The sequence below is a fragment of the Bombina bombina genome, chromosome 1 (assembly GCF_027579735.1).
Source record: "Bombina bombina isolate aBomBom1 chromosome 1, aBomBom1.pri, whole genome shotgun sequence".
Taxonomy (NCBI): Eukaryota; Metazoa; Chordata; class Amphibia; order Anura; family Bombinatoridae; genus Bombina; species Bombina bombina.
Window position 1 is genome coordinate 424,858,969 of NC_069499.1, and position 16,589 is coordinate 424,875,557.

A 16,589-nucleotide genomic window follows, 5' to 3' on the forward strand; every position below is an offset into this window, starting at 1 on the left:
TGAGTTGCTATTATACATTACAATATAATCATCAGGCCCTATAGACTAGATAGTGAGTTGCTATTATACAATACAATATAATCATCAGACCCTATAGGCTAGATAGTGAGTTGCTATTATACAATACAATATAATAATCAACGACTGGGATCTAAAGTTTAACACAGCAAAGTGTAAAATAATGCATTTAGGGAAGAAAAATCCAAATGTTAATTACAGACTCAATGACAATTTACTGACTGTTACAGATGAGGAACAGGACTTGGGAATTATTATTTCAGATGATTTAAAACTTAGTAAACAATGTAGTAATGCAGCGAGTAAGGCTAGCAAAATGCTTGGATTTATTGGTAGAGGTATTTGCAGCAGAAATAGTAAGGTTCTTATGCAACTTTATAGATCATTAGTTAGGCCTCATCTTGAGTATTGTGTGCAGTTCTGGAGGCCATATCTTCAGAAGGATATTAACAAACTTGAATCTGTGCAAAGGAGGGCTACCAAAATGGTACATGGTCTAAAAAATAAAACTTACCAGGATAGGCTCAATGACCTAAATATGTATAGCTTAGAGGAGAGAAGGGAAAGAGGTGATATGATAGCAACTTTCAAGTACATTAAAGGGTTTAGTAAAACTGAGGCTGTGGGTATTTTACATAAAATGGAAAATTCAAGAACAAGGGGTCATGAGCTCAAGATAAAGGGTAGTAGATTCAGGAGTAATTTGAGGAAGCACTTCTTTACAGAAAGAGTGATTGATGTATGGAATAAACTTCCTCAAGAGGTAATAGCAACAAACACTGTGGGGGACTTTAAAAATGCATGGGACAAGCATAAGGCTATCCTACGAACTAGATAAGTTTATACTGTTAGGTAAGGTCGGGCAGACTTGCTGGGCCTATGGCTCTTATCTGCCGTCAATATCTATGTTTCTATGTTTCTATCATCAGACTCTATAGGCTAGATAGTGAGTTGCTATTGTATATTACAATATAATCATCAGACCCTATAGGCTAGATAGTGAGTTGCTATTGTACATTACAATATAATCATCAGACCCTATAGGCTAGATAGTGAGTTGCTATTATACAATACAATATAATCATCAGACCCTATAGACTAGATAGTGAGTTGCTATTATACATTACAAAATAATTATCAGACCCTATAGGCTAGATAGCAAGTTGGTATTATACAATACAATATAATCATCAGACCCTATAGGCTAGATAGTGAGTTGCTATTGTACATTTCAATATAATCATCAGACCCTATATGGTAGATGGTGAGTTGCTATTGTACATTACAAGATAATCATCAGACCCTTTAGGCTAGATAGTGAGTTGCTATTATACAATACAATATAATCATCAGACCCTATAGGCTAGATAGTGAGTTACTATTGTACATTGCAAGATAATCATCAGACCCTATAGGCTAGATAGTGAGTTGCTATTATACAATACAATATAATCATCAGACCCTATAGGCTAGATAGTGAGTTGCTATTATACAATACAATATAATCATCAGACCCTTTAGGCTAGATAGTGAGTTGCTATTATACAATACAATGTAATCATCAGACCCTATAGGCTAGATAGTGAGTTGCTATTGTACATTTCAATATAATCATCAGACCCTCTAGGGTAGATGGTGAGTTGCTATTGTACATTACAATATAATAATCAGACCCTAAAGGGCTAGATAGTAAGCTGTTATTGTACATTACATAATAATCATTAGAACCTATCGGCTAGATAGTGACCTGTTATTGTACATTACATAATAATCATCAGACCCTTTAGGCTAGATAGTGAGTTGGTATTGTACATTACAATATATTCATCAGACCCTATAGGCTAGATAGTGAGTTGCTATTGTACATTACAATATAATCATCAGACCCTATAGGCTAGATAGTGAGTGGCTATTGTACATTACAATATAATCATCAGACCCTATAGGCTAGATAGTGAGTTGCTATTATACAATACAATATAATCATCAGACCCTATAGGCTAGATCATGAGTTGCTATTATACATTACAATATAATCATTAGACCCTATAGGCTAGATAGTGAGTTGCTATTATACAATACAATATAATCATCAAACCATATAGGCTAGATAGTGAGTTGCTATTGTACATTACAATAAAATCATCAGACCCTATAGGCTGGATAGTGAGTTGGTATTTTTACATTACAATATAATCATCAGACCCTATAGGCTAGATAGCGAGTTGCTATTATACAATAAAATATAATCATCAGACGCTATAGGCTATATAGTGAGTTGCTATTATACAATACAATATAATCATCAGACCCTATAGGCTAGATAGTGAGTTGCTATTGTACATTACAATATAATCATCAGACCCTATATGCTAGATAGTGAGTTGCTATTATACAATACAATATAATTATCAGACCCTACAGGCTAGATAGTGAGTTGCTATTGTACATTACAATATCATCATCAGACCCTATAGGCTAGATAGTGAGTTGTTATTGTACATTACAATATAATCATCATACCCTATAGGCTAGATAGTGAGATGCTATTGTACATTACAATATAATCATTAGACCCTAATGGGCTAGATAGTGAGCTGTTATTGTACATTACATAATAATCATCAGACCCTATAGGCTAGATAGTGAGCTGTTATTGTACATTACATAATAATCATCAGACCCTTTAGGCTAGATAGTGAGTTGCTATTGTACATTGCAATATAATCATCAGACCCTATAGGCTAGATAGTGAGTTGCTATTATACAATACAATATAATCATCAGACCCTATAGGCTAGATAGTGAGTTGCTATTGTACATTACAATATAATCATCAGACCCTATAGGCTAGATAGTGAGTTGCTATTATACATTACAATATAATCATCAGGCCCTATAGACTAGATAGTGAGTTGCTATTATACAATACAATATAATCATCAGACCCTATAGGCTAGATAGTGAGTTGCTATTATACAATACAATATAATAATCAACGACTGGGATCTAAAGTTTAACACAGCAAAGTGTAAAATAATGCATTTAGGGAAGAAAAATCCAAATGTTAATTACAGACTCAATGACACTTTACTGACTGTTACAGATGAGGAACAGGACTTGGGAATTATTATTTCAGATGATTTAAAACTTAGTAAACAATGTAGTAATGCAGCGAATAAGGCTAGCAAAATGTTTTGATTTATTGGTAGAGGTATTTGCAGCAGAAATAGTAAGGTTCTTATGCCACTTTATAGATCATTAGTTAGGCCTCATCTTGAGTATTGTGTGCAGTTCTGGAGGCCATATCTTCAGAAGGATATTAACAAACTTGAATCTGTGCAAAGGAGGGCTACCAAAATGGTACATGGTCTAAAAAATAAAACTTACCAGGATAGGCTCAATGACCTAAATATGTATAGCTTAGAGGAGAGAAGGGAAAGAGGTGATATGATAGCAACTTTCAAGTACATTAAAGGGTTTAGTAAAACTGAGGCTGTGGGTATTTTACATAAAATGGAAAATTCAAGAACAAGGGGTCATGAGCTCAAGCTAAAGGGTAGTAGATTCAGGAGTAATTTGAGGAAGCACTTCTTTACAGAAAGAGTGATTGATGTATGGAATAAACTTCCTCAAGAGGTAGTAGCAACAAACACTGTGGGGGACTTTAAAAATGCATGGGACAAGCATAAGGCTATCCTACGAACTAGATAAGTTTATACTGTTAGGTAAGGTCGGGCAGACTTGCTGGGCCTATGGCTCTTATCTGCCATCCATATCTATGTTTCTATGTTTCTATCATCAGACTCTATAGGCTAGATAGTGAGTTGCTATTGTATATTACAATATAATCATCAGACCCTATAGGCTAGATAGTGAGTTGCTATTGTACATTACAATATAATCATCAGACCCTATAGGCTAGATAGTGAGTTGCTATTATACAATACAATATAATCATCAGACCCTATAGGCTAGATAGTGAGTTGCTATTATACATTACAATATAATTATCAGACCCTATAGGCTAGATAGCAAGTTGCTATTATACAATACAATATAATCATCAGACCCTATAGGCTAGATAGTGAGTTGCTATTGTACATTTCAATATAATCATCAGACCCTATAGGGTAGATGGTGAGTTGCTATTGTACATTACAAGATAATCATCAGACCCTTTAGGCTAGATAGTGAGTTGCTATTATACAATACAATATAATCATCAGACCCTATAGGCTAGATAGTGAGTTACTATTGTACATTACAAGATAATCATCAGACCCTATAGGCTAGATAGTGAGTTGCTATTATACAATACAATATAATCATCAGACCCTATAGGCTAGATAGTGAGTTGCTATTATACAATACAATATAATCATCAGACCCTTTAGGCTAGATAGTGAGTTGCTATTATACAATACAATGTAATCATCAGACCCTATAGGCTAGATAGTGAGTTGCTATTGTACATTTCAATATAATCATCAGACCCTCTAGGGTAGATGGTGAGTTGCTATTGTACATTACAATATAATAATCAGACCCTAAAGGGCTAGATAGTAAGCTGTTATTGTACATTACATAATAATCATTAGAACCTATAGGCTAGATAGTGATCTGTTATTGTACATTACATAATAATCATCAGACCCTTTAGGCTAGATAGTGAGTTGCTATTGTACATTACAATATATTCATCAGACCCTATAGGCTAGATAGTGAGTTGCTATTGTACATTACAATATAATCATCAGACCCTATAGGCTACATAGTGAGTTGCTATTGTACATTACAATATAATCATCAGACCCTATAGGCTAGATAGTGAGTTGCTATTATACAATACAATATAATCATCAGACCCTATAGGCTAGATCACGAGTTGCTATTATACATTACAATATAATCATTAGACCCTATAGGCTAGATAGTGAGTTGCTATTATACAATACAATATAATCATCAGACCCTATAGGCTAGATAGTGAGTTGCTATTGTACATTACAATATAATCATCAGACCCTATAGGCTAGAGAGTGAGTTGCTATTATACAATACAATATAATCATCAGACCCTATAGGCTAGATAGCGAGTTGCTATTATTCATTGCAATATAATCATCAGACCCTATAGGCTAGATAGTCAGTTGCTATTATACAATACAATATAATCATCAGACCCTATAGGCTAGATAGTGAGTTGCTATTGTACATTACAATATAATCATCAGACCCTATAGGCTAGATAGTGAGTTGCTATTATACAATACAATATAATCATCAGACCCTATAGGCTAGATAGTGAGTTGCTATTATACAATACAATATAATCATCAGACCCTATAGGCTAGATAGTGAGTTGCTATTGTACATTACAATATAATCATCAGACCCTATAGGCTAGATAGTGAGTTGTTATTGTACATTACAATATAATCATCAGACCCTATAGGCTAGATAGTGAGTTGCTATTATACAATACAATATAATCATCAGACCCTATAGGCTTGATAATGAGTTGCTATTGTACATTACAATATAATCATCAGACCATATAGTCTAGATAGTGAGTTGCTATTATACATTACAATATAATCATCAGACCCTATAGGCTAGATTGTGAGTTGCCATTGTACATTACATAATAATCATCAGACCCTATAGGCTAGATAGTGAGTTGCCATTGTTCATTACAATATAATCATCAGACCCTATAGGTCTTTAAGCTTCTCATGGGACTGAACTCGCAACTCCCCATTGCTCTTAGATTCAGTCGAGTAATAGTGAGTGGCAAGTTCTCTGATACCTGTGAGATTCATTCATGATCCTCCATATCATATTGTAGCATAATAAACAGTTAAAAAAGCGTTTGTCTTTATTGTACTAAAATATAATCATGGCATGTCTAGTTTATTTGTCTTATCTGCATTTACACAGGCTCTTTATCTTGTGCTAGCATAACTTCTCCAAATTCTTAGGCCTATTTTTTTTCTTTTTTAATTCATAGACAAAATACAATTTTAACCCCTTAAGGACCAACGACGTACAGGGTACGTCCTACAAAAAAATGTCCTTAACGACCAAGGACGTACCCTGTACGTCATTGGTCTCTATAAGCAGTGGAAGCGATCCTGATCGCTTCCAGCCGCTTTCATGTTATTGCAGTGATGCCTCGATATCGAGGCATTCTGCAATAACATTTTCTAGCCATCCGATGCAGAGAGAGCCACTCAGTGTCCCTTTTTGCATCGGACATCGATGGCCACGATCATTGGTGGGTGGGAGCAATGTGGGAGGCCGGTGGGAGGCCATCAATGTGGGAAGCGAGCCAGAGGGGGACAGGATCGCGTAAGGGGATGCCGGGGGCGCGCGCGCGGGGACGGGAGTGGATGGGAACCACTACACTATGAAACATTTAATAACGATAATTAAATAAAGTGAGAGAGAGGAGGGAGGGAATTTTGATCTAAGGGATCTGGGAAGGGGGGTTTGGCTATTGATGGGGGGGGAAGCTACACTACAGAAAAATATAAGAAAAAATACAAAAAATGAAATTTTGTGGCAAACTGGGTACTGGCAGACAGCTGCCAGTACCCAAGATGACGCACATTAAGGTAAAGGGGGAGGGTTAGAGAGCTGTTTGGAGGGGATCAGGGAGGTTGGGGGCTAAGGGGGGATCCTACACAGCAGAATATGTCATCAGACCCTATAGGCTAGATAGTGAGTTGCTATTGTACATTACAATATAATCATCAGACCCTATAGGCTAGATAGTGAGTTGCTATTATACAATACAATATAATCATCAGACCCTATAGGCTAGATAGTGAGTTGCTATTATACATTACAATATAATCATCAGACCCTATAGGCTAGATAGTGAGTTTGCTATTATACAATACAATATAATCATCAGACCCTATAGGCTAGATAGTGAGTTGCTATTGTACATTACAATATAATCATCAGACCCTATAGGCTAGATAGTGAGTTTGCTATTATACAATACAATATAATCATCAGACCCTATAGGCTAGATAGTGAGTTGCTATTGTACATTACAATATAATCATCAGACCCTATAGGCTAGATAGTGAGTTGCTATTATACATTACAAAATAATCATCAGGCCCTATAGGCTAGATAGAGAGTTGCTATTATACAATACAATATAATCATCAGATCCTATAGGCTAGATAGTGAGTTGCTATTGTACATTACAATATAATCATCAGACCCGATAGGCTAGATAATGAGTTGCTATTGTACATTACAATATAATCATCAGACCCTATAGGCTAGATAGTGAGTTGCTATTATACATTACAATATAATCATCAGACCCTATAGGCTAGATAATGAGATACTATTATACAATACAAAATAATTATCAGACCCTATAGGCTAGATAGTGAGTTGCTATTGTACATTACAAGATAATCATCAGACCCTTTAGGCTAGATAGTGAGTTGCTATTATACAATACAATAGAATCATCAGACCCTATAGGCTAGATAGTGAGTTACTATTGTACATTACAATATAATCATCAGACCCTATAGGCTAGATAGTGAGTTTCAATTATAGAATACAATATAATCATCAGACCCTATAGGCTAGATAGTAAGTTGCTATTGTACATTACAATATAATCATCAGACCCTATAGGCTAGATAGTGAGTTGCTATTGTACATTACAATATAATCATCAGACCCTAAAGGGCTAGATAGTGAGCTTTTATTGTACATTACATAATAATCATCAGACCCTATAGGCTAGATAGTGAGCTGTTATTGTACATTGCATAATAATCATCAGACCCTTTAGGATAGATAGTGAGTTACTATTGTACATTACAATATAATCATCAGACCCTATAGGCTAGATAGTGAGTTGCTATTAAACAATACAATATAATCATCAGACCCTATAGGCTAGATAGTGAGTTGCTATTAAACAATACAATATAATTATCAGACCCTATAGGCTAGATAGTGATTTGCTGTTGTACATTACAATATAATCATCATACCCTGATGTGGGAGGCGGGTGGGCGGCCATCAATGTGGGAAGCGAGCCAGAGAGGGACAGGATCACGTAAGGAGATGCCGGGGCGCGCGCGAGGGAACCGGAGTGGATGGGATCTACTACACTATGAAACATTTAATAACAATAATTAAATAAAGTGCGAGAGAGGAGGGAGGGAATTTTGATCTAAGGGATCTGGGAAGGGGGGGTTGGCTCTTGAGGGCGGGGAAGCTACACTACAGAAAAATATGGAAAAAATACAAAAAATAAAATTTTCTGGCAAACTGGGTACTGACAGACAGCTGTCAGTACCCAAGATGGCGCACAATAAGGTAAAGTGGGAGGGTTAGAGAGCTGTTTGGGGGGATCAGGGAGGTTGGGGGCTAAGGGGGGATCCTACACAGCAGAATATGTCATCAGACCCTATAGGCTAGATAGTGAGTTGCTATTGTACATTACAATATAATCATCAGACCCTATAGGCTAGATAGTGAGTTGCTATTATACAATACAATATAATCATCAGACCCTATAGGCTAGATAGTGAGTTGCTATTATACATTACAATATAATCATCAGACCCTATAGGCTAGATAGTGAGTTTGCTATTATACAATACAATATAATCATCAGACCCTATAGGCTAGATAGTGAGTTGCTATTGTACATTACAATATAATCATCAGACCCTATAGGCTAGATAGTGAGTTTGCTATTATACAATACAATATAATCATCAGACCCTATAGGCTAGATAGTGAGTTGCTATTGTACATTACAATATAATCATCAGACCCTATAGGCTAGATAGTGAGTTGCTATTATACATTACAAAATAATCATCAGGCCCTATAGGCTAGATAGAGAGTTGCTATTATACAATACAATATAATCATCAGATCCTATAGGCTAGATAGTGAGTTGCTATTGTACATTACAATATAATCATCAGACCCGATAGGCTAGATAATGAGTTGCTATTGTACATTACAATATAATCATCAGACCCTATAGGCTAGATAGTGAGTTGCTATTATACATTACAATATAATCATCAGACCCTATAGGCTAGATAATGAGTTACTATTATACAATACAAAATAATTATCAGACCCTATAGGCTAGATAGTGAGTTGCTATTGTACATTACAAGATAATCATCAGACCCTTTAGGCTAGATAGTGAGTTGCTATTATACAATACAATAGAATCATCAGACCCTATAGGCTAGATAGTGAGTTACTATTGTACATTACAATATAATCATCAGACCCTATAGGCTAGATAGTGAGTTTCAATTATAGAATACAATATAATCATCAGACCCTATAGGCTAGATAGTAAGTTGCTATTGTACATTACAATATAATCATCAGACCCTATAGGCTAGATAGTGAGTTGCTATTGTACATTACAATATAATCATCAGACCCTAAAGGGCTAGATAGTGAGCTTTTATTGTACATTACATAATAATCATCAGACCCTATAGGCTAGATAGTGAGCTGTTATTGTACATTGCATAATAATCATCAGACCCTTTAGGATAGATAGTGAGTTACTATTGTACATTACAATATAATCATCAGACCCTATAGGCTAGATAGTGAGTTGCTATTAAACAATACAATATAATCATCAGACCCTATAGGCTAGATAGTGAGTTGCTATTAAACAATACAATATAATTATCAGACCCTATAGGCTAGATAGTGATTTGCTGTTGTACATTACAATATAATCATCATACCCTGATGTGGGAGGCGGGTGGGCGGCCATCAATGTGGGAAGCGAGCCAGAGAGGGACAGGATCACGTAAGGAGATGCCGGGGCGCGCGCGAGGGAACCGGAGTGGATGGGATCTACTACACTATGAAACATTTAATAACAATAATTAAATAAAGTGCGAGAGAGGAGGGAGGGAATTTTGATCTAAGGGATCTGGGAAGGTGGGGTTGGCTATTGAGGGCGGGGAAGCTACACTACAGAAAAATATGGAAAAAATACAAAAAATAAAATTTTCTGGCAAACTGGGTACTGACAGACAGCTGTCAGTACCCAAGATGGCGCACAATAAGGTAAAGTGGGAGGGTTAGAGAGCTGTTTGGGGGGATCAGGGAGGTTGGGGGCTAAGGGGGGATCCTACACAGCAGAATATGTTTTCTTTAAAAAAAAAAAAAAATAATAATAATAAAAAAAAAACTTTTATTTTAGTACTGGTAGAATTTCTGCCAGTATTTAAGATGGTGGGGACAATTGTGGGGTGGAGGAGGAAAGAGAGCTGTTTGGGAGGGATCAGGGGGTGTGATGTGTCAGGTGGGAGGCTGATCTCTACACTAAAGCTCAAATTAACCCTGCAAGCTCCCTACAAGCAACCTAATTAACCCCTTCACTGCTAGGCATAATACAAATGTAGTGAGCACCGGCATTTAGCGGCCTTCTAATTGCCAAAAAGCAACGCCAAAGACCAAAAGTTAGTGAAAAAGTTAACCATTTTTTTTATTTGATCGCATTTGGCGGTGAAATGGTGGCATGAAATATACCATGATGGGCCTAGATCAATACTTTGGGATGTCTTCTAAAAAATATATATATACATGTCAAGGGATATTTAGGGATTCCTGACAGATATCAGTGTTCCAATCTAACTATCGCTAATTTTTTAAAAAAAGGGGTTTGGAAATAGCAAAGTGCTACTTGTATTTATTGCCCTATAACTTGAAAAAAAAAAAATGAGATGAGATGTATAATTTATTTATCTTTTCTCCATTTACACAGGCTATTTCCCTTGTCCTAACATAACTTCTCCAATTTCTTAAAGGGACAGTCAAGTCCCAAAAAAACATTCATGTTTCAAATAGGGCATGTAATTTTAAACAACTTTCCAATTTACTTTTATCACCAATTTTGCTTTGTTCTTTTGGTATTCTTAGTTAAAAGCTAAACCTAGGAGGTTTATATGCTAATTTCTTAGACCTTGAAGGCCGCCTCTAATCTAAATGCATTTTGATAGTTTTTCACCACTAGAGGGCATTAGTTCATGTGTTTAATATAGATAACATTGAACTCATGCACATGAATTTAACATGGAGACAGCTCTAATCGGCTAAAATGCAAGTCTGTCAAAAGAACTGAAATAAGGGGGCAGTCTGCTGAGGTTTAGATACAAGGTAATTACAGAGGTAAAACTTGTATTATTATAACTGTGTTGGTTATGCAAAACTGGGGAATTGGTAATTAAGGGATTATCTATCTTTTAAAACAACAATTCTGGTGTTGGCTGTCCCTTTAATCTTAAAGGGTATTGAAGGGTATTTTTTTTATTCATAGAAAGAATGCAAATTAAAACCAATGTCCAGTTTAGTTATATTATTTCATTTTCTTTATTATCATGGTATCCTTTGTTGAAGAAGCAGCAATGCACTACTGGGAGCTAGATGAATGCATTGGGAGAGCCAATAACATAAGGCATATATGTGCAGCCTCCAATCAGCAGTTCCTGAGCCTACCTAGGCGTACATACATGCCCCTGTCCACCGCAGCTCGCCTCTCGCCACACAAGGGCAATTTTGCACTTGCGTGCAATCCCGCCCCCAGTTTGCGCACAGCCATTCACGCGCGGGCAGGAGCTGTCAATCTCCCTGGCTGGACGAGACCTGGGAGATTTAAATTCTCCCCCTGAGAGGTGGTGAAAGGTTAGGAAAGCAGCGGTCTAATGATCGCTGCTTGTTAAATACGGACTGCAGGTTCTCTTGTGAGAACCTGCAGTCATAGGGGGACGAAAGGCTTGCAAAGCCTTCTATAATTCGACCCCTTAATCAGTCCTTTTACTAATCCCCCTCTTCTTCTCTACTGCTGAAGACTAGGCTGGCAATAGACTAAAGCATTAACATTAGTGATGTCGCAAACCTAAAAATTTGCTTTCTGGTAATTAGAAGGCCGTTAAATGCTGCTGCGCATCACATGTGTATTATGGCTAGCAGTGAAGGGGTTAATTAGGTAGTTTGTAGGGAGCTTGCAGGGTTAATTTTAGCTTTAGTGTAGAGATCAGCCTCCCACCTGACACATCAGACCCCCTGATCCCTCCCAAACAGCTCCCTTCCCTCCCCCACCCCACAATTGTCCCCGCCATCTTAAGTACTGGCAGAAAGTCTGCCAGTACTAAAATAAAAGGTTTTTAAATTTTTTGTAATTTTTTTAGCATATTTACATATGCTGTGGTGTAGCATCCCCCCTTAACCCCCAACCTCCCTGATCCCCCCCAAAATAGCTCTCTAACCCTCCCCATCTGCCTTATTGGCGGCCATCTTGGGTACTGGCAGCTGTCTGCTATTATTTCACAGTCAAAAAAGTGTTGTTTTTCTTAAATGTACACTACTGTTACACCAGTTATGAGTGGTGGCACTGGGCAAGTGGGCACAGTATACGCTGTGAGACTGACACACACGCTGGCAGGCAGGCAACTGCAATTAGATTACACAGGGAAAAAAAAAAAAGCAGACTGATGTTCTAGCCCTAAAAAGGGCTTTTTGAGGTGCTGTCCTTACAGCAGAGATCATATGAGTCCTTCAGGACTGTAGTGGACACTAAATACACTAGCCTAGCTATCGATTTCCCTATTAAATCAGCAGCAGCTACACTGTCCCTCCTCTCACTAAGAATGCAGCTTCCAAATGAATCTAAAATGGATGCTGTCCAGGAGGTGGGAGGGTCTGGGAGGGAGGGTCTGCTGCTGATTGGCTGTAATGTGTATTCTGACTGTGAGGTACAGGGTCAAAGTTTACTCAATGATGACGAATAGGGGGCGGATCGAACATCGCATATGTTCGCCCGCAGAGGCTAACGCGAACATGCTATGTTCGCCGGGAACTATTCGCCGGCGAACTATTCGCAACATCACTAATTAACATATTTTGTAAGTCTTTTGTACTATGAATCTTCTTATTCTTTACAGTTATTTGCTACTTACACCTTGGACTGTTTATTATTAACCACCAGACAATTTAGTATTTTAATCAGTTTAGTAAAATGCAGATTTAACAGAGATCTGTGGTCTAATATGTATGTGGGTATATGGCTGTCAGGGAATATAGGTTACTGGTCTCATCTGAAGACTGATGTGGGAATACAGTTGATAAGGGCAAGAGGGTCAGGATTATGCTCTGATGTCTGATTTAGGTATAGCGAATCAGGGGGCTGATATTGACTTATAACTTACTGGGGCTAAAAAGATATGGGCGTGTGATCTGAGGTCTGATGTTGTCCCCTGGTCACCTGTTGGTTGTTCTATATTTTCTGTGCAGCTGGTAACCCTACCGTAACCTTTACTTTTATGCGCCTGCACATGCACTGCTAGATCTGCACAAACTAATAATTTATGAACATGGCAACTAATTCAATTAAGAATTTATAACAACACTTAAGGTTGTTTGTTTTGAAGTTCTGACCTAATAAAAAAGATAATATATTGTTTATCACATTGTGGCTGTCTTTTCCTTCGGTACTGGTGAACTTAGTAATGATAAATCATGGTCAGGTTAGGGGCCCATGTAGGGTTGCCACCTCTGCCATGTTTTCCTGGACACTTATGAGTTACACATGCTGCAGGGTGTTCAGAGGGAAACATGCATTGTGCTGTTGGACAGCAATAAAAATAGTGATACTGGACAGCATTATTCATTTTCCTCCTTGCACACCCTGCAGCATGTGTAACTCATAAGTGTCCAGGAAAGCATGGCCGAGGTGACAACCCTAGGCCCAGGACAGAATCTTGTGTGAATGTCAAAGAGTCATATGTCATTTCCAAAAGTGGCACTAAAAATATTTAGATTTCATATTCTTATTTACATCATATCTCTCCTGGCAGATAGGCATTTGGGCTAGGCATTAGTGAGTGATTTTTACTGCTATAAAGTTTATACAGGTATAGGCACACACAGGAATTATAAATGCACTTTAAAACTTAATAGAATCTCTACATACAAGCAATAGAATTTAAAATATATATCTCTTCACAAACTTTGAGTGGTTGACAATAACTGTAACAAAGTAACATTGGGGATTCATCTGAGTGTATACACAAAATAATTGCTAAGTAAGTGTACAGCCAATCTAAATGTTCTAATCACAATTTGGGCTTTTTTTGGACACACCTGTGCCTGTTACACCCAAACCTATGATACCAGTATGCATGAAGCCATAAAATCAGTGCATAAGATGTAAACAAACAAAACAAATCTATCAATGTTGCAAAAAATATTGTTTCATTGAAAAAAATATATATATTATTGTCATACAATAGTATGTGTATGTATATGTGTGTGCATGTGTTTATGTATGTATGTATGTATGTGTATGTATGTGTGTGTGTGTGTGCATGTGTGTATTTATGTATGTGTATGTATGTATGTGTATGTGTGTGTGTGTGTGTGTGTGTGTGTGTGTGTGTGTGCATGTGTATGTGTGTATTTATGTATGTGTATGTATGTATGTGTATGTATGTATGTGTGTGTGTGTGTGTGTGTGTGCATGTGTATGTGTGTATTTATGTATGTGTATGTATGTATGTGTATGTGTGTGTGTGTGTATGTGTATGTGTGTATTTATGTATGTGTATGTATGTATGTGTATGTATGTATGTGTGTGTGTGTGTGTGTGTGTGTGTGTGTGTGTGCATGTGTATGTGTGTATTTATGTATGTGTATGTATGTATATGTATGTGTGTGTGTATAATAATATTTTAAAAATGAGAGCTCAAATATAGTAACTCAGCACTATGCAGGCAACATTTAACCATTGAAATAAAAATAAAGGCATTATACCAAAAAATGTGTTTTGAGATTTCTTCTTTCCCGTTGTTTTAGTACATAATATTGAAACAGCAGTTTTCACATGCGATTAGTGTGAGTTACTAAAGCTATACGTTGACAATCTGAATGATAAATAACACCAATAGATATTTGTATTAAAAAAAAAGGAAGTCACAATATTTATCAGACGCAAGCACAATAAACATTGCTGCTTATGTGTATAAAATATGTCAGTAGTGACATTGGAAGAGCTTCACTTCATGACACAAATTACCCAGCTTTCCTTGTAAAGTGAATGTGCTAACATAGCTGTCCGACATTAACTATAACTTTGTAGAAGTATTTATTTACAGAACTGGGGAGAAGTGCATTAGCTTTATAGAAAGTGCTGTGAGCAAACACTAAAAAAGCATGGTATTTGGAATTTTAGATCAGTATGTCAGTTCATTTTGCGATCCAACATGTATTAATGCATTTTATTATTATTATTATTATTATTATTATTATTAATACACATAAACCACAAGTGAAGCAAAAAAACACTAAAATCTGTTTTGCAAAAATGTATCAACAAGCTTACCCTAAGGAATTTATTTAATTAGATAAATGGATAGATGATAGATAAATAGATAGATAGATAGATAGATAAAAAAAGATTTCGTATGTAATGATTTAAATTATACTAGTTATACAACGTTTTTGCTCATCAACACTAATATAAAATACAGTACCATCATTTATATCATAGCATCAGTTAAATCACAATGTATGTTTCATCAGTTACTTTCTTACCTTTTGTAGCCAGAAGAGCAACTGGAACAGCTATAACAATAACAACCACAGCTCCCATCAGCAAACCTAACAGCCACTTCACCCATGTCTGAAAAACAAACACACAATGTCATCAATTTGATTCCAGATATTTTTTTTGCTATTTATACTGAGCAAGCTTCAGGAATAGCTTCTAGATCTCTCAGTACCAAGTCAAACTAAGTAATAATTGTGATGCTTCCATTAAGAAGAAGAAAAAACTATACATTTTTATAGTTAAACCCCATAATACTTTAATTATTTGCAAGTGCCCCTTCTATCATTTAAATCTTAAGTACAAATGAAAGCACTAACCTGCATGTTTCTGGAGAGCCTTCTGTATTTTATCCGTCTCCCAACGCATGGAAGATCAGCAAAGAAAAAAGGAGAAGAAAGTAAGTGCCTGGGTAAAAAGTCCGGGGATCATTCAAGTCAGGCTTCAATCCAAATAGTTAAACATTAGTGATTCCTGCAGGCATGGGATTGTACACAAGTGTGCTGCTGGCTCTTCCCAGTGTGAGGGTGCTTGACTTCTACAGATATGCACACTGCAACTGCAATCACTTCTAAACTCCACTGGAAACTTTGTGGCAGCTGTCTGAGTTTTACAGAGGTCTCAGATCTTTTGGTTTGCATTTGGTGCCGTAATACAGCAACACTTGTGCTGCAGAGTTAAAAGAATGGGAGAAGAATTGCCTAATTCTTGTGTTCTAACCTAAGGATCACCCGTGCAGATAAACCCACATGCTAGCAATGAAACATCTTCAAAATAGGGTTGTTGTTTTTTTTCCCCAGCAGCAGAATGGATTAGTTTATTATTATTATTATTAGCCATGAACAGTTTCTTATTGTATAAAGTGAAGACATTTTAAAAAATCCTAATAGTGAAATAATTCTATTAAATACTTTACAATTTC

At 36.6% G+C, this 16,589-nt stretch overlaps 1 protein-coding gene across 2 annotated transcripts in view; it reads right to left on the reverse strand.

Annotated features, from left to right (window-relative positions):
• Positions 1–16,256, reverse strand: part of LOC128645391 (dipeptidyl peptidase 4-like) — a 226,516-nt gene extending 210,260 nt beyond the window's left edge. For both annotated transcript variants that reach the window (XM_053698368.1, XM_053698367.1), the window contains exons 1-2: positions 15,988–16,256; positions 15,655–15,742 (exon numbers count right to left, since the gene is read on the reverse strand). In XM_053698368.1, coding sequence (XP_053554343.1) covers positions 15,655–15,742; positions 15,988–15,993 — 94 coding nt within the window. In that variant the 5' untranslated portion in view covers positions 15,994–16,256. The remainder of the gene's footprint in view (positions 1–15,654; positions 15,743–15,987) is intronic.
• Positions 16,257–16,589: the final 333 nt, after the last annotated feature.